Source organism: Miscanthus floridulus, chromosome 6, assembly GCF_019320115.1.
Source record: "Miscanthus floridulus cultivar M001 chromosome 6, ASM1932011v1, whole genome shotgun sequence".
Taxonomy (NCBI): Eukaryota; Viridiplantae; Streptophyta; class Magnoliopsida; order Poales; family Poaceae; genus Miscanthus; species Miscanthus floridulus.
The window spans coordinates 141,607,582-141,625,222 of record NC_089585.1 but is presented as its reverse complement, the minus strand read 5'-3'; the positions used below and the strand labels follow the sequence as shown (position 1 = coordinate 141,625,222).

General features: G+C 42.5%; 1 protein-coding gene and 1 pseudogene across 1 annotated transcript; both read left to right on the top strand.

Moving 5' to 3' along the window:
• The first annotated feature begins 573 nt into the window (after window positions 1-573).
• Window positions 574-4,365, top strand: LOC136457160 (serine/threonine-protein kinase rio2-like). Its single transcript, XM_066457206.1, has 14 exons — window positions 574-734; window positions 807-942; window positions 1,052-1,098; window positions 1,639-1,709; window positions 1,812-1,925; window positions 2,017-2,192; window positions 2,338-2,426; window positions 2,519-2,636; window positions 2,902-2,975; window positions 3,048-3,095; window positions 3,180-3,345; window positions 3,454-3,567; window positions 3,671-3,742; window positions 3,822-4,365. Exons 2-14 carry the CDS (start codon window positions 859-861, stop codon window positions 4,122-4,124), a joined length of 1,476 nt encoding a protein of 491 aa, XP_066313303.1. The 5' UTR covers window positions 574-734; window positions 807-858; the 3' UTR covers window positions 4,125-4,365.
• A 278-nt stretch (window positions 4,366-4,643) lies between these two features.
• LOC136457176 (uncharacterized) lies at window positions 4,644-17,421 on the top strand (annotated as a pseudogene).
• Window positions 17,422-17,641: the final 220 nt, after the last annotated feature.

The following is a 17,641-nucleotide window of genomic DNA, read 5'->3' as shown; positions in this document are numbered from 1 at the left end:
GAGATCGGTGGTATCACGAAACTGCCGCCGGGCGGACGAATCATGGGAGCGAGGTTTCCTTTTGAGCTCTCTCCTCTTGTCGCGAGGAGACCGGTGTACGGGCGTCAGACTTGTGGGATCGCACGGGCAGGACGACGAGGCGAAGTTTCCACTCTGTGGTCTTTTTCGCTGTGACGATGAGATGAGAGTGAGATTGTGAGATGAGAGATCCACGCAGCCGTCGCCCCGCAACACCACCACCTCGGCGCCTGCTCCCTTCGCGGCGGCCCGGCCTTGTCTCGGACCGCTCCATCCACGCCCCGCTCCATCCCTGCGCCGGCTTCACCCCGCCCGCCCCTCTCCAGACTCCAGCGCAGCGCCGCCGTCGGCCCACCTCCGACCCTACGCCGTCGACCCCGTTCCTCCCCTTCGCCGATTTGTCCGCAATGATGCGCCCCGGGGGCAAACCATACAACAGCCGCTAGCTGGGCCAAACGGCCCCTACTGCCTGTGCTGCTGCACTTTGACTCTTTGAGGGCAGCTAGAGCGTCCACGTCAGCCCATTGCGCTCCGCCTGGGCTGGACCCCTGGAGGCCCGGACTGGGCTACCGCCGTTCGCTGCAACCGTTCACTCCACCACGCGTCCGCTCTGTCTCTGTCCCTCTCTCTCTCTCTGCGATACCGCCGCCGCCGCTGCAGCCCTAAGCCGGGTGCCGAGCCCTTCTGTCTCTTCGCCGGCGACGATCACTCACCAGGTATTCCCACCCCTTGTACTCCCTGCCTGCTGTGCCAGTCCGCCCTTGCTTACTTCGAACTTTTTGCAAAAGTCATCGGGTGGTCCGCCCTGGCTGCAGCAGCCAGCAGCAGGAGGAGGACACCATGAAGCTTGACGTGAACGCCCTTCGCTACCTCTCCAAGGACGACTTCCGCGTCCTCACCGCCGTCGAGATGGGCATGCGCAACGTAAGATCCCCAATACCCTGCACCGACCTCGCATCCTGTTACATGTTAAATCAATCGCCGGTTTCCGCGACTTAAGTTAGTTTTTTTTTTTGCTTTGGACTTGTCACAGCACGAGATTGTTCCAGCAGAACTTGTCGACAGGATCGCCCGACTGAAGTAAGATTATGTTTTGTTCGCGGTCCTGCAATCTGTGGCTATGCTGAGGATATGCTTGTGGTTGCTAGTTTTAGATGTTTTTTTTTGAGAACATAGTTTTAGATGTTAACTGGTAGTATGTTTGCTGTGATATCGAAATCATTTGTTTTGGGATGTAATTGCAATTTTAGCATGTTGATTAATGATCGGAGGTAGTACTGCTGGTGATTGGACCTTGCACAGTATGCAATTTCTTTAGTTCTGGTTTGCTATTCTACCTTAGCATGAAATCTCCATCTTTTTGCTTATCCTTTCAACAGGAAAAAACAAAGATATGTTAATGTTTTGTATAAACATCAATATGCTGAAAACAATTAGTCTGAAAACATGGAGGCTTAGTGCAGCTAATGTTACTCTTAATGATGTTTAATGTTACTCTTAATGATGTTTATTTTTGGTCTAACCATTTAAAACAAATGTCAAATGAAGTTATTGTTTGCTGAGTGGAAAGAATTTGTACTCTATCTCAGTGGAATATGTTCTTATGCTTTATGAATTTAGGCATGGAGGTACATACAAAGTGCTGAGGAATCTTTTGAAGAACAAGCTAGTGCATCATGATGCCACTAAATGTGAGTCGTTGACAGTTAATCATGATTATAGAATGTTGGGTTGCTAGCGCAGTAGCACTTAGCTCCAAGTCTTTATTGCTTTATCGGTTTTGTTCCATACAGACGACGGATATCGGCTCACCTATCTAGGATATGACTTCCTTGCCATCAAGACTTTAGTTAATCGAGGAGTTTTTGCTTCAGTTGGCCGTCAGATCGGTGTTGGAAAGGAGTCTGGTATGTTGTGTTCATAGTGTGTGTTCTTTTGTTTTATAAGTAATGTGGCCAAGGCACATGAAGTTGTTTCTAATATCTCTGTGATATGCAGATATATTTGAGGTTGCCACAGAGGATGGCACAGTACTCGCCATGAAGCTTCATAGGTTGGGCAGGACATCTTTTAGGGCTGTGAAATCTAAACGTGACTATCTAAGGCACCGAAGGAGCTTTAACTGGCTATACCTCTCACGACTGGCAGCCTTGAAGGAATTTGCCTTTATGAAGGTCCTTTTTTTTTCTCATTCTATTTATTTTAAGTATATCTGAGCTATGTGAAAGGCTATGTTGTTGTTGTTGTTGTATATCTGAGCTATGTGCTCTTTTCATTTTCCTTTTTGTTTGGTTGATCCTTGACTGCTTATATCTCCAGGCTTTAGGGGACCATGGTTTCCCTGTTCCAACTGCTGTGGATTGCAATCGGCACTGTGTGATCATGTCACTTGTGCAGGGATATCCTCTGTAAGCATATATCTGTCTACTGTGGATTCATATTAGTTGAATAGTATATTCTGTCAAGCAGATCCTGATACAAGTTTCTTTATGCTCTGTAGTGTTCAAGTGAAAGAGTTACAAAATCCAGATGATGTTTTTGACACAATTCTTGGTCTTATAGTTCGTTTGGCAGAGCATGGACTGATACATTGTGACTTTAATGAGTTCAATATCATGGTATCTCTTCCTTTTCCTTTCCTTGTTTGTGTTGATTTATAAGTTTGAAATCCTTCGTAGAAGTAAAACTTATCTGGATAAGATACTATGGAACAAGACTTTTTTTGGTGGCAAACACATGAACTGGATCCATTTGTTTGAATAATTTCTAGTTGCAGCTTGCCAGCACTTAGTTTTGTGATATAGTAATATAATGATACTACATGTGATAATATTTTTTATATGTTGGTGTATAGTTAAATTCATTGATACCAATGTCATGCAGATTGATGATGATGAGAAAATTACGGTTATTGACTTTCCACAGATGGTGTCTGTTTCTCATCGCAATGCTCAAATGTTTGTAGCTTACTCAGATAACTAATGTGGCAGTGTCTTGTATTTTTTTTTAAATGAGTTTTGCTTTTGCAGGTTTTTTGACCGAGACATTGAGTGTATCTACAAGTTCTTTAACAAAAGGTTTATAGTATATGCAAGAAAGCTTCAAATCATCCTAACTCTGTAGAATCTTTTTCTTATTGGGATTCCTTTTCTTCCTGTTAGGTTCAATCTGACGTCAGAGAAAAATGAAGAACAACCTGGATCTGAAAGTGATGATGAAGGAAATAGCAGGCCTTCCTTTTTGTCTGTGAAAAAGGCTGCTGGTTCCTTGGACAAGGAACTAGCTGCCAGTGGATTTACCAGGAAAGAGCAAGTGGAGATGGAGAAGGTAGGTCAGATGTTTCTGCAAATTTGTTATTCATGCATACATTTGTAGATTGTTTTCCAGCTTAGTTCTCTGATACTGCTTTTTTTTTTGTGGCAAACTTTCGTACAGTACATTGAGGAAGATGCTGAAGGACATGATTCCAGCTCAGATGATGATGATGATGACGACGATGACGAGGTCGGTGATGCTGTGCCTTTGGTTTCCTTGAAGATAGACCAGCAGGTACGTCTGCCCTACTGTACCGTTGGTCAGGCAGTCAGGCTAGTCTCTAGTAGTCTAGTTAGAAGTCACTGTTATTGAAGTGTATTTTGGCTCTGTCTCTCAGGACGGTTCTGATGAGCCTCATTGTAATCTTGCCTCAAGGGATTCAGATGTGCCTGGAACTTTTTCTGAAGAGGTTAGTCATCCATCCATCAGCATCAGACTGAATAAGCAAACTTTTGATGCTATTTTTCTTACATTTTTTCACTGCACAGAATGGAACAAGGTGTAGCGGTGAGAACAGATTGGAAAGTCCTCCCTCAGGTGGCAATGGAGAGGCTATGAAACTGCTTCAATCTGGGTCCCAGGAAGATGACGATAATGATGATGACTCGTCAGAGGATGCTGATGAAGAAGAAGATGCTGAGCTCACGAAACAATTGAACAAGCAAAGGAAAAAGGCAATAGCAGCTGCCCATGGGGGGCGGAGAAGGCCAGTGTCATCCAGGAACGCCTACAAGGACAAGGGTAAGGGCACCATGAACTCCAAGATCCAGAGGCAGGCGTGCAAGTGGTGATGATGGTTCAATGTCTGCAGTGCTTGCCTCTTGTGGCAGTGGTAAAATAGATGAAGTGTAGGATTTTGTATGGCTGCAGAACCGAGGGACCGCTGTACTGAATCAACTCCGGCTTTATTTTTTTTTATTATGTTGTTTACCTTTTGTATGCACACGGTTCTGATGAGAATATGAGATCATGGTGGTGCTTCTGTTTATACCAACTCAATATTTGAGAATACAAGTTTGGCAGCTTCCTATTTCCTTGCTTCAGCACCGTCTGTTGCTTTTTCATGTTCTTTTTCCTTCTTCCTGGCCTCAGATAAACAAAGCAAGTAGCATTGTCCTTTTATAAACAAGTTAAGGCTCATGTTAATTAATAAATACTAAAAATTAAGGCTCCCTTTTTTGGTACAATCCTATGGAACTACAGCGCCGTATGAAGCAACAGACGGCATCAGACAATTGCTACTTGCAGGTATTTCATGAGCTTTAACTTGTTTATTATCTGAGGCCCTAAACCTGTCGTCTCATTCGGACTCTCGCCGCCGCGCCATGGCGGCGGAACCGCCAGAGCCCGCATCCTCGCTGGATGCCCAGCTCGCGGCCTCTACCTCTTCCGCCGCAGCCGGCGTAGGCGGCCCCAATCCGTGCTGTGCGAAGGTAGTTGACCCTCCCTCTTCTCACCATTACGCCGCATCATGTCTTGTTCGGTTCTTGTCTTCTTCATTGGCGTGTCTTCTTTTTTTGGGGTGTTTTCTTTCTTTTGCCCGTTTGGGTGGGTTCCGCAGCTGTGGAAGAAGTACCAGAAATTGGAGACGAGCCGGACGGCGCTGCGGGAGGCGGTGAAGCTCCTGCAGGCTGAGAACGAGAAGCTGCACAAGGACAACTCGGAGCTCAGCAAAGGTTCCTAATGTGTTCCCTGATTTCTTTTCCCAGTGTGCTGCTTTCTTTGTTGTCATTTGCTGCATTGCGATTCTAGTTGCAAATAGAAAGAAAAGATCACCCTAAGTATGCAGAGGTAATGTACATGTTCAGACTGTACGCATTGTATCTAGTAATTCTTGACCTTCGTTTTGTGTAGTTATACTGTTGATTTTTGTGATTTGTGCTGAAAGGCAAGTATTTTGGCGATTCCTTTTTCATACCTAGGCTGCACTCAAAGAAAGTGAACTTTTTTCGTATGAAAAAACTACTTCTATAAAGTATCTAATACTCTAAGTTCTAATTTCATAGCATGTTAGCAGGAATTTTAGCAGAAGGTGCCTATCACATCACAGAGAAGATGCCTTTCAAAGTATGTCTGATTTCTCATTAATGCTTCATGTATTCGTTAACATCATGTTTGATTTCTCTTCAATGCATCGTTTATTTGTTAGCATCTATTAGCCCCTCAATTTTATCCTTACTGTAGTACACTCTCAAACAGTTGATTACGTGATTTGATGTCACCCACACGAAGCATATGCAATTCTTGATGAACAGTTATGTGTATCATGCATGCATCTTGAAACCATTCTTAAGTGTACCTTGCTTTAATGTTGTATTCTCTCTGTTTTCTCTGTGATGAATAGCGTGCAAGGAGGAACGCCTCCGAGGTGATTCAGCAGAAGCAGCTAGGGCGACTGAGTCTGATGCCAGAGATCTACTGGAAAAGGAGATAATTGAATTAAAGACACAGAACTCAAGTTTGAAGCAAACACAAAATACCTGCAAAAATAATGATGAACTTTTACGCATCTCTGAATTAGAGGAAGAAAATAGAAAGCTCATACAGGTTTTAGGGGAAGAAAGGAAGAAGATTACTTCTGAGAAGAAAAATTTTGAAGAAGAAAAGTGCAAAACTCTAGAAATGCAAAGGATAATGAAGTCAGAAACACAGAAGTCTGAAGAGTATAGAAGAGTTGCTGATATGGAAAGAAAAGCTGCCAATGATTGGAGAGCATCATGTGAAAGGTCGAGGAGTGAAGCAAATGAAATCAGAGCACACTTGACTGCTCAGGTTAAGAAAACAGAAGAAATACTTAAAAGGGCCGAAGCGGAGAAGCAGAAGGTAGCCAGAGAAAAGAAACGTGCTGATTCAGAGAAATCATTATCTGAAAAGAACAAAGCACTTATTGAAGTTGAAAAGAAAAAAGTAACGGAAGAGAAGTGCCGTGCTGACAATTTATTTGCAAAGTTAGAGGAGCAGAAGAAACTCAATGAACATTTGCGAACTAGCATACAGGTTGAAACAAAGAATGCAATAGAAGAGAAAAAACGAGCAGACCATTTGTTCCAGAAATTAGAAGAGGTGAGAAAACAGACTGAATATTTACAGAGGAAGGCAAATGAATTCTCTGCAGGTAGAGATGTAATTTCTTCTGGCAAGTATGGGCGGCGACATGTTGATAGAACTTCTGAGAGTGCAAATGTAAAGCTTCTCAAAGAGAAGCTTAAGCTGAAGAAAGAACAACTAAAGCATGTAAAGAATGCGTCCAAGCTAGATAAACAAAAACTGCTTTAATAAGAAGAGAGCTTCAACATTTCAAGCAAGACTGGACACAGCTACTGAGTCGGTTCAACATGCTGGATGACCACCTTGCTCGCGGTGTTGAAGGTATTCATGTCTTAACAGAGGTATGTATCCTGCATGCCAGTTATTACTGTCTTCATCTATGTTTGTGAAGGTAATTTTGGTAAAAACAAGAATATCTTAGCAATAGGTAATAATAGTTCTGACATCCTAATAGAACAATGAACTGTTCTTCATCTCTATGCAATTTGGCATTTGTTCATGGACTTTCTTTCTTTTAATACAAATAAAAAATTGATTTGTTAATCAAATCATAGGGGGACAGTCATTCCATCTGAAATAGCACCTTTTCTCAGTCTTCATTTTTGTCCTAAAAAATCTTCTTTGTTTTTCAAAGTATATGAGTGGGCCAATGGGGGAAGCGTCATAAGGCCTTCCACAGCGTGAGTGGTGCTTGAAACTGTACAGACGCTTGAAACTGTACAGGCTAGCCACGCCACAGTGATGCCTGGTGCAATTCCTACTCACATTGTGCAGCCTCACTTCTTCCCATTTTAACATGCCTCACAACAGTACAAAATGGCAGGACGACAATCAATGCCCTGCTGACCTTTCAAGCCATTCCATGTCTGCATGTGGGCCCTTGATTTTGTTTAGTCTTCAAGCATTGGCTCCTATACTTTCGCCGCTCCCAGAAATTTTGGCGTGGGCATCAGTTGTCGTAGTGGTAGGAGCGATGCTCAAATCGTCTCTCTACTATTAGGGCTTCACTTCAAGCGTACACTGCAAAAGGCCTAAGATGTGCACTTGCTAGTACCACGAGTAAATGCTTGGATATTCCTCTCTGATCACTAGCCCATGTCATTTCGTACTTGGGGTGGTTGACAAGATTATTTTTTCTCATCTAATTCCATATAGCCTGCTAGATCATACTAAAAAAATCTTATTGCATTAGAGTATTTTACGTAATTGTTTCATGCTGATGGTTTTCTGTTCATAGTATCATCATTTCTTTAGGAAGCTGGCTGTTTCCACACACTGTTGCAGAAATTTTATCATGCTACTTCTTTAGTCTGATGATAGTATCACCATTTCTGCAATTTTTTCCTGGCTACTACACAAAAAAAACTATAAAAATAGAAAATTTGGGACTCTTAGGTGAAGGGTGTACCTTTTAAGTGAAGCACTCCATGATATTTCTCCAAGGCTACAGGCCCACCCCGCAGACAATGTGGCACCAGCCCGGAAAATAAAACTACTCAAACCTGCTTTTATTAGCAGATAGGGGAAATGTTGCAGTAGCCACACCTGTTTTAAAAGGGGAAACATTGCGAAAAGGGCGATTCTCAACATAATGGTAAGAATCTGTGAAATAGAGGGGGGATTTCTTCAATGTTGCGGGGGCTGTGACTTCACATGGCAAACATGATGTACCTTTTGTCTTTATGTTTTCTGCGAATGGAATGCTGGGTCAAACTAATATATCACTTGTGTAATGTAATGTTGATATCATGATATGCATTGAAATGCCACAATATTGGGTTTCCCTCTAGATCACTGAACAGTGACTTTGAGCAGTTATAATTCATAAATTATGTTGTAGTAGATATCACCTGTGTATTCTTTGATCTTGTTCCTGATATATTGCATATGTTTTTTTAAAGTTCATTTATACTTGTTATGTTCTATGTATATACTGATGTGATTACTGTCATTGTCTCATATTTACAGTTGAATCAGCATCCGGAGATACGTGGCTTTGAACAGAAGCTGCTTCCTAATGATTCAGTTCCTGCCCCATATTTTGGGTTGCAGGCTGGGATGGTTCCATTTGGCTCTTCTATCCCAAGTGAATACACTTCATATCAGTTACCCAGAGAAAGCTGCTCACGACCAATCTCAGGTACTAGTTCTCACAGAACAAAGTCAAAAAGTCAGCACAGATCTTCATGTCCAACATCCATATCTGATGAAAAATTCATGGGCTCACAGGGTAAGGATAGCCTATTTCTCTCATCGACAGATATCAGAAAAAAACAGAATTCAGTTGTTCCCGAGCTGCCTCCTAAAGTTAGTAATGATAGAGCATTGCCTCCAGAAGCATTGAGGATACCCTTGTCTTGTGGTACGGAAGTTACAGATAAAAGAGAAACACATTGTGGTGATAGGAAGAGAAAAAGGACCAAAAGGTCTCCAGAACCCTCTGCTTATCTTCCCTCTAAAAATGATTTGCTGCATTTGAAATCAAAGGGGCATGCTGCCACTTCAAATGTTGCATTAGCATTTGATGATGATCCTTTGTGTCTGCAGCAAGGAAATAACACCATGTGTGTGACTGAAGGTGACATGGAAAATCATAGGAGAAAATATCTTGTTGTCTCTGATAGAGCTCCTCCACTCAGTTTCCCTTCTAAAGTGTTTTCTTGTGGAGGAAATGGCTTTGCTAGTAGCAAGTTTGCTTCATTGATCCCCTTTGAGGAAATGGTCAGGGAAAACTGCTTAAAGTTGCTCAATTTGGATGATGACGCAGATGAGGAAAAGTATAGAAAGGCAAAGGAGAGACCCCTTTCACCAAACCTGACCGTTATTCGACCCTGTAGAACTAGGGTGCCTACATATGCAGAACCTCACAGTTCGGGTAGATCTCTCAACGATTGTCCTGCCTTAGGATCTGATGCCATTGATTACAAGACAAGGTCCAAAGCATTGGAAGTTAAAGAGCCTGCAATTCAGAAATCGACTCAAAATTGTATCCAGCTTGATCCATCGTCAAATATAATCGAGTGTAGTGACATTGCTAAACCCCTTTTCGCAAATGATAAATCCAATGCAGCTGTCAATGTTTCTTGTAGCACCAGTTTGGTTGTAGTGCCAATGAGCGCTTCTTTTGGCAGCCTTTTGCATGAGGATGTGGCCCAGAATTCTGTAGCATCTTCTGCTGAGGGATTAGACAGTATAAGCAGACCAGTGTTATCAGGAAGTACCTGCAGTGGTCATTCAAATTCCATTTTACATTTATCCAAGGAAGTGCCTATCAAAAACAGCTCACATCAGATTTGTGACAATTCATCAAGTCCTGGGCTGCAAGCTAATGTTGGGACAAGTGAAATAACAGTGACCAAGCCAAACAACTCAGTCTCTAATAGTTTGCTTGTGCATAATTGTGGATCTGAAAAACCTCCAATGCACTTAGTTGGATTTACAAGAATGAAAAGAAGCAACATGATGAACATATTTCGGTATTGGGAGATGCTGAGTTCTCAATCTCAAAAGTATTCTAACAAAGCTTTAGTTGATGGTCCATTGCTTGATAAAGTGTCAACTAACACATTGCTACCTACAGAGTAGGTTTGCTTGCACTTGTTTAGCTCGGGATTTATATGCACTCTTTCATTTGCAATTTATTATAAAAACTAAATGATCTAATTTCATTTTGCAGTGAGAAGGTTTCCCTCATATTTTCCCTTTTGTTGTGGGATATTAGATTCGCAGAAGAAACTTTTGCGGATGGAAATTTTGCCTCATCAGCTTTTTCGTTGAGTGGTATGACATCTGAAAGTCTTTTACAATTTAATTGCTTTCTTTCTGTTTTTGTAGCTCGGATTCTGTCCAAAATTTGTATGTTAAACTTTCCTCTCTTTTTATTCTGGTCAATAGTGAAAATGTCTGATCATAGGCTTCTATGCCTTTTAGATGTGGCCACTAGTTGTCTATGAAGGGTTTGCTTGTCATGTAGCTGTAGCATTCTATCAGTGGCCTGTTATCACGTACATGTTATTACGTAGTTCAGAATTGCTTTGATGCACACACTATGGAATGTGATGTTTTTCCTACCTTTCTTCACAACTACCCAATGCGCTTTTGTTTACATCAACAACATTGCTACTAACTCATTCTATGCTTTGATGAAGCTATTATATTTATTTGTTGATAGTTTAGTGCAAGCGGTAGAGTCTTACCGCCTGTGACCGGAAGGTCCCGGGTTCGAGTCGTGGTCTCCTCGCATTGCACAGGCGAGGGTAAGGCTTGCCACTAACACCCTTCCCCAGACCCCGCACAGAGCGGGAGCTCTCTGCACTGGGTACACCCTTTAGTCTTTGATCAGTATCATATGCTAACTCCTGGGTTACAATTTCAATTTGTTATCTTCTTTGCAGTGAAATCTCATATGGAAACAAGGTGGACCATTCTGAGAGGGGATGAGCTGGATATTCTTTTCTCCTTAATTGAAGATTTTCTCCTGAACAAAGAAGTTGTAGTCTGCGAGAAAATGACACAGAAGGTTTTTGGCGCAAGCAAGGATCATGAATTAGATGATGAAACTGGTATACAGCTATCTGTTAAACCTGCAAAACTAAATGAATTTATCACGGCTTGCATTCTGTTGGCTTCAATATGTGTGGAAGTGGGTAGAGTGGACATTGTATTAGAGGTTTCGTACAAAGTTCTTCAGATGGGTAAAAGTAATCTTTTCTGGACTCTGCTGGCTCTCCATGTCTTTGGTTCCATGTTTGGTGATAAGTTTCACCCACCAAAGAGTTGCAACTTTCTCATGACAGCTATACGGTTAGTTGTCCTGCTTCTTGAGAGCAAGGACACTTCTCTGTGCCTTGTGTCATCATATATCCAGTCAAATAAGCCAACAACATTACCATCCTGTGCACATTGCCTGTTTAATGTGGATACGGTTTCCATAGATGGTTTCATCTCTTCACTATTGGATGAGCTGGATTTATGTTCTCTGCAGTGAAATAACCGCGCCTGCTCAAATGAAACTATCGCAAGGTGCAGTTCTCATTTGGGATCAAGTGGACTTGAAACCAGATGTAGTGAAACTTGTAATATCTTCAAGCAAGGAAAACTATCTGAGGATACTCATAACTACCCTGCAGCAATTAACTTATGCTACTTCACCGAGCTAATTTCTTTGCTCGAGCTCTTTGGGATTTATATGGTATGATCATCTGTGATCTCTTCTTAATTTTTTTTTCTCTTTGATATTTTTTGTTTTTTCACCAAGTATACATGCATACAAATTTTGATGCGCTAATATAACTTTTTGGGCTGTAAGCCATTGATTCTGACTTTATGAACAGTATCGACTTTGTATATGATCTGTTCCAGTATCGACTGATTATTTTGTCTCCATTTTTAGAGCTGCGAGTGGACATACAACAATGTCGTTGTCCGTCTTCTGGAGATTTTGGAATCATGCATGTGCCATGACTATTCAGCTGCTCTGTTAGTACTTGTCAGCCAACTTGGAAAGTTTGCCCTGTTGCCCATATACTGTCTTGTAATTGAACTGTTCCATGCTTTTCTTTTTGTATTTTATTTTCCAATGCATGAACAGAGAATCTACCACCATAGAATTCTTGATGTGCATGTGTTGTATGTGGCACTCTGTTCTACCTGGAATCCTGTGTAGAAATGAGAGGGTGAGAAGAGAGGGGGATAACGTCGCACACACCTAAAGGGGCTGGGTCCAGGGGGCACCTATATAGAGAGAGATCAAATAGAATCATATAGGATTACAGTTAGTGCCATATCATGCTATCCATAAGAGGAAGCATATACGGAAGGCCACCAATATAACAAGGAACGAATTCCTGTGCAATCGGAAACAAATCATTCAAATCTCTCATCCTGGATGGAGATTTGGATGAATATGGCCCTAAATTGCTAAACTGGTGTTTTTTATAAGAATCTGTATAGAATAAAATCACTAATCAATCCAACTCCGAAGTTCTAAAAGCTTTTCAATCATGATCTATACTACACACAGCTTTACATGACAGCTAGGTCTGGTCATTCTACCAGTTATTCCACTGTACAGGCTGATGTAAAGATCATGTAGTATAGCTGTTTGGTAACTTCCTCCCCTGTAGGGCAATTGCAAAATTCCAGATATGTGATTAAAATACCTGGACCTTGGTACATTCTTTGATCTACTTTTTTCCCATTCCTCAAAATTTGATATATTAATTTCCAGTATTTCATCATCCAAGCTAAAACTAACATTCTGTAAAATGTATAGGTCTCTGCCATGAATGTACACTTTGTCGTTTGGATCGATACATGTTCATACAGTTCTGATTTCAGTCTCCTTTTATATGTATTTTCATGCAAGTTCCAAGTATATCTTTTGTTCTGACTTGTATTTCTAAATTTGTTCCTGATGCTTATGATCTGCTCCGTTCATGTCCCAATTTATAGGTCCTTTGTCGATGATGTTGGTTATGAGGAGAGAAGTGTTAGTAAGCTGAGGAACAAATTATCATCATTGTTAACAGGGACAAGTTTTACAGAGTCATGGAGTTTAAGTGTTAACTCCGCCTATGGTGGGGCGCCTTTGGTGTCACAGCATAGCAGGTCCCAAGCCCTGGTAAAGGAGGAGGGTTGTGTTAGGCGTGGCGAGCCAATGTAAAAACTTAGCCACTTAAATGGAGATGAAACCCGAAAGAAAATCGTTGGGGCGTAACCCTCTTAGCGACGCGCCATATCGGAACCCGGGTATGGTGTTAAATGGGCAAGGGCCGGGTCGTCACCCCCGTGACGCGCCGTGTCGTGATCTGGGCATGGTGTCAAGTAATCAAGGATCGGGTCGTCGCTTCCTTAGTGGCGCGCTACATCGGCGCCCGGGTGTAGTGAAAAATGAGCAAGGGTCTTCGCATCAGAGTCGACGGGTGCGAAGGGTAAGGAAGCTAGTCGAACCAACTAGGATCCGTTTAGGTAGTTGGAATGTAGGGTCACTTACAGGTAAGTTAAGAGAATTAGTTGATACTGCGACTAGGAGGCGTGTAAATATATTATGCGTTCAAGAGACTAAATAGAAGGGTCAGAAGGCGAAGGAGGTGGACAATACAGGTTTCAAGCTTTGGTATACAGGGACAGTCGCGAATAGAAATGGAGTAGGAGTTTTGATTGATAAGAGCCTCAAGAATGGTGTGGTGGGAGTGAGAAGGCAAGGAGATAGGATTATCTTAGTCAAGCTTGTCGTTGGTGATATGGTCTTGAACGTAATTAGTGCGTATGCCCCCCAAGTAGGCCTCGATGAGAGTGCTAAGAGACAGTTCTGGAAAGACTTAGATGGCCTAGTTAGAGCTATACCTAGTAGTGAGAAGCTTTTTATAGGAGGAGATCTTAATGGGCATGTAGGTACTACAAGCGCAGGTTTCGAGGCAGTTCATGGAGGTTTTGGGTATGGTAGTAGGAATCAGGAGGGGGAGGAAGCTCTAGACTTCGCGGTAGCTTTTGACTTGATGATAGCCAACACTTTCTTTAGAAAGAGAGAATCTCATCTAGTGACCTTCAGTAGCGGACAACACTGTAGTCAGATTGACTTTGTCCTCGCAAGAAGAAAGGACAAACGAGCATGCTTGGATTGCAAGGTGATACCAGGGGAGTGTGTTGTTTCTCAACATAAGCTTTTGGTGGCAGATTTTCGTTTTCAGATGCGTGCCCGTAGGGATAAACAAGTTAAGATTGAAAGAACAAAGTGGTGGAAACTGAAAGGGGAGACGTCAGAGGTATTTAGGGAAAGGGTTATCAAAGGGGACTCTTGGAAGGAAGAAGACGACATAAACAATATGTGGGACAAGATGGCAACCAACATTCGGAAGGTAGCCTCAGAGGTGTGTGGAGTAACCAAAGGAAGGGGACGTGAGGCTAAAGATACTTGGTGGTGGAACGAGGAAGTCCAAAGGGCTATTAAGGAGAAGAAAGAATGCTATAGACGCTTGTACCATGACAGGAGTGTGGACAACATAGAGAAGTATAAGGTGGCAAAGAAGACTGCAAAGCGAGCTGTAAGTGTGGCAAAGGGTAGAGCGTACGAGGATCTTTACCAACATTTGAGTACGAAGGAAGGAGAGAAGGACATTTATAGGATGGCTCGGGTTCGTGAGAGAAAGACACGGGACTTCAACCAAGTTAAGTGCATTAAGGATGAAATGGAGCATCTCTTGGTAAAGGAGGATGAGATCCGACATCGATGGCAAGAGTATTTTGACAAATTGTTCAATGGTGAGGATATGGACACAACCTTTCAGTTGGATGACTCTTTTGATGACACCAATAGGCGCTTTGTGCGGAGAATCCAAGAGTCTGAGGTCAGAGAGGCGTTGAAAAGGATGAAAGGAGGTAAGGCGATGGGACCGGATGGTATCCCAATCGAGGTGTGGAGATGCCTCGGGGACATAGCTGTAGTATGGTTAACCAAGCTGTTCAACCATATTTTTCGATCGAACAAGATGCCTGATGAGTGGAGGAGAAGTATATTGGTACCGATCTACAAGAATAAAGGGGATATTCAAAGTTGTACAAATTACCGAGGAATTAAGTTGATGAGCCATACTATGAAGCTATGGGAGAGAGTTATCGAGCATCGTTTGAGAGCAATAACGCGGGTCTCTATGAACCAATTTGGTTTCATGCCCGGAAGGTCAACCATGGAAGCCATTTTCTTAATAAGACAAGTTATGGAGCGGTATAGGGAGAAGAAGAAGGACCTACACATGGTTTTTATTGACTTGGAGAAGGCTTATGATAAAATACCAAGGAATGTTATGTGGTGGGCGTTGGACAAACATAAAGTCCCAACGAAGTACGTCGGGCTCATTAAGGACATGTACAGCAATGTTGTGACTAGAGTTCGAACAAGTGATGGAGACACGGATGACTTCCCGATTAGGATAGGACTACATCAAGGGTCAGCTTTGAGTCCTTATTTGTTTGCTTTAGTGATGGATGAGGTCACAAGGGACATACAAGGGGACATCCCTTGGTGTATGCTTTTCGCGGACGATGTAGTGCTAGTTGATGAAAGCCGGACAGGAGTGAATCAGAAACTGGAGTTATGGCGGGAGACTTTGGAGTCCAAAGGTTTTAGACTTAGTAGAACTAAAACTGAGTATATGAGATGTGACTTCGGCACTACTACTCGGGAGGAGGAAGATGTTAGTTTGGAAGGTCAAGTAGTGCCTAGGAAGGATACCTTTCGATATTTAGGATCAATGCTACAGAGGGACGGGGATATTGATGAAGATGTTAGCCATAGAATCAAAGCAGGGTGGATGAAGTGGCGGCAAGCGTCTGGTGTCCTATGTGACAAAAGAGTACCACAGAAGCTAAAAGGCAAGTTTTATAGGACGGCGATTAGACCTGCTATGTTGTATGATGCAGAATGTTGGCCTACGAAAAGACGACATATTCAACAGCTAAGTGTCGCGGAAATGCGTATGTTGCGTTGGATTTGCGGTCATACAAGAAGGGATCGAGTTCGGAACGATGATATACGTGAGAGATTAGGGGTAGCGCCAATTGAAGAAAAGCTTGTCCAACACCGGTTGAGATGGTTTGGACATGTGCAACGGAGACCTCCAGATGCACCGGTGCGTAGTGGAATCCTAAGTCAGGATAGTAACGTGAAGAGAGGCAGAGGAAGACCGAAGTTGACTTGGGTAGAGGCAATAAAAGGAGACTTGAAAGGATGGAATATACCCAAAGACTTAGCCTTAGATAGGAGTGCTTGGAAGACAGCTATTCATGTGCCTGAACCTTGATTGCTTCTGTTGGGTTTCAACTCTAGCCTACCCCAACTTGTTTGGGACTTAAAGGCTTTGTTGTTGTTGTTGTTGATGGAGTTTAAGTGTTCAGTTTACTGCCGTTGGTGCATTGGTCAGCGTCCTTCCACTGCCATTTGACAAAATTGCCACTGAAAGTAGACAATTATCAGGTCCCTTTGTTGTGCAGGTGAAAGAGATTTTGGAATCGTTTGTTCAGTTAAGCAGCGAGCATCAATCTTTAGCTCGTTCCTTTTTTAGCTGAAAGCCTGGCTGGGCCTTACATGGACCAGTGAAGAGCCCTGTGCAATTTTGATGTGTCCCCGCACAGACGTATTCATGGTAACATGACGTTGGATTACTCCCTTGCCTTGACACTGCATAGAGAGGATGATGTTTATTCTTGAGTGTGGAGAAGCCCAAGTGTTATGAAGATTGTCATTTTTTTTTTGGTCAATGTTATGTTCTTGAGTGTGGAGAAGCAGGTAAGGAACCGAACAGCAAAGTGGAGATGCAAATGCAGGACACCAGAACCAAGAAACAGGATTGCAGATTCTTGCACTGTTGGATGTCAAGCTCGATCAGTACATGAGAAACTATTGAATCAAGGGTTCCGACTGCCAAATGGTGATGATGGTGTGTGGTTTGGATCTCTAGGATCTGACAGGTCTGCAATGTCAAGAATGGTAGTTGGTAGATGAATGAGATCTGGAGTATGTTTAGCTGACAAGATCCTCTCAATCAAGAAGTCGAAGTTTTTATCCAGGTAGCTTGTTCCCATGAGGAACCAACCTTTGGTTTGGTGGTAGGCGAGTCTTGTGTGTCAGTGCTTGTGTGCAAGAAAGTGATCCAAATTTTGATGACGACACCTTGTTGCCATGCTTTGCCCTTTTTCTCTTTCCTCACATTAGAGGATGTGGAGGTAGATGTACTACCTTGCCAAATTTATCCAAGAAGAGGCGTTTGCCTATCAACTAGGCCTGTAACATGGCGTTCTCATCATCTATGAATGAAAGCAAATGATTTCTTGGCTTTGGCTTCGTAATGCTATAGTGTGAAGTTCTTCCATAGGTTATAAATGCAAGCATGTTCTAATGGTCTCAGTTGCTATTCGAATGGTTTGGATACATTGGAAGACATTTTTTTTTGGACAACATTAGAAGACATTCTTTGGCAGCACTGTTAGGTGCAACGCTATGTTTATTGCCAGGATCTTAAGCTATAGTGACCAAACGAGGTTAAGTGGCAAAACATTTGTTATTTACCGACTGAAGCTGCTTATTGCAGCGACGAATTAAACTTCGGCGACTTTTGTGCCGTTTTTTTTTTTTGAGTGGATTGTGCCGCTTCTACCTGGATGGCGGAGAAACCCAAACTTGGAAGCTAGAATTGTCATTGGCCCATCAAATCATAATGAAACCGCGTAATCCAGAGCAAGGGTGGGCCAATTTGGTTGTTTG

Excerpts from the sequence above, each read along its gene's own strand:
- LOC136457160 (XM_066457206.1), top strand. The coding sequence starts at position 859 with ATGAAGCTTGACGTGAACGCCCTTCGCTACCTCTCCAAGGACGACTTC. Across the intron at positions 2,637-2,901 it reads TTAATGAGTTCAATATCATG|ATTGATGATGATGAGAAAAT; the intron begins GTATCTCTTCCT and ends AATGTCATGCAG. Across the intron at positions 2,976-3,047 it reads TCTCATCGCAATGCTCAAAT|GTTTTTTGACCGAGACATTG; the intron begins GTTTGTAGCTTA and ends TTGCTTTTGCAG.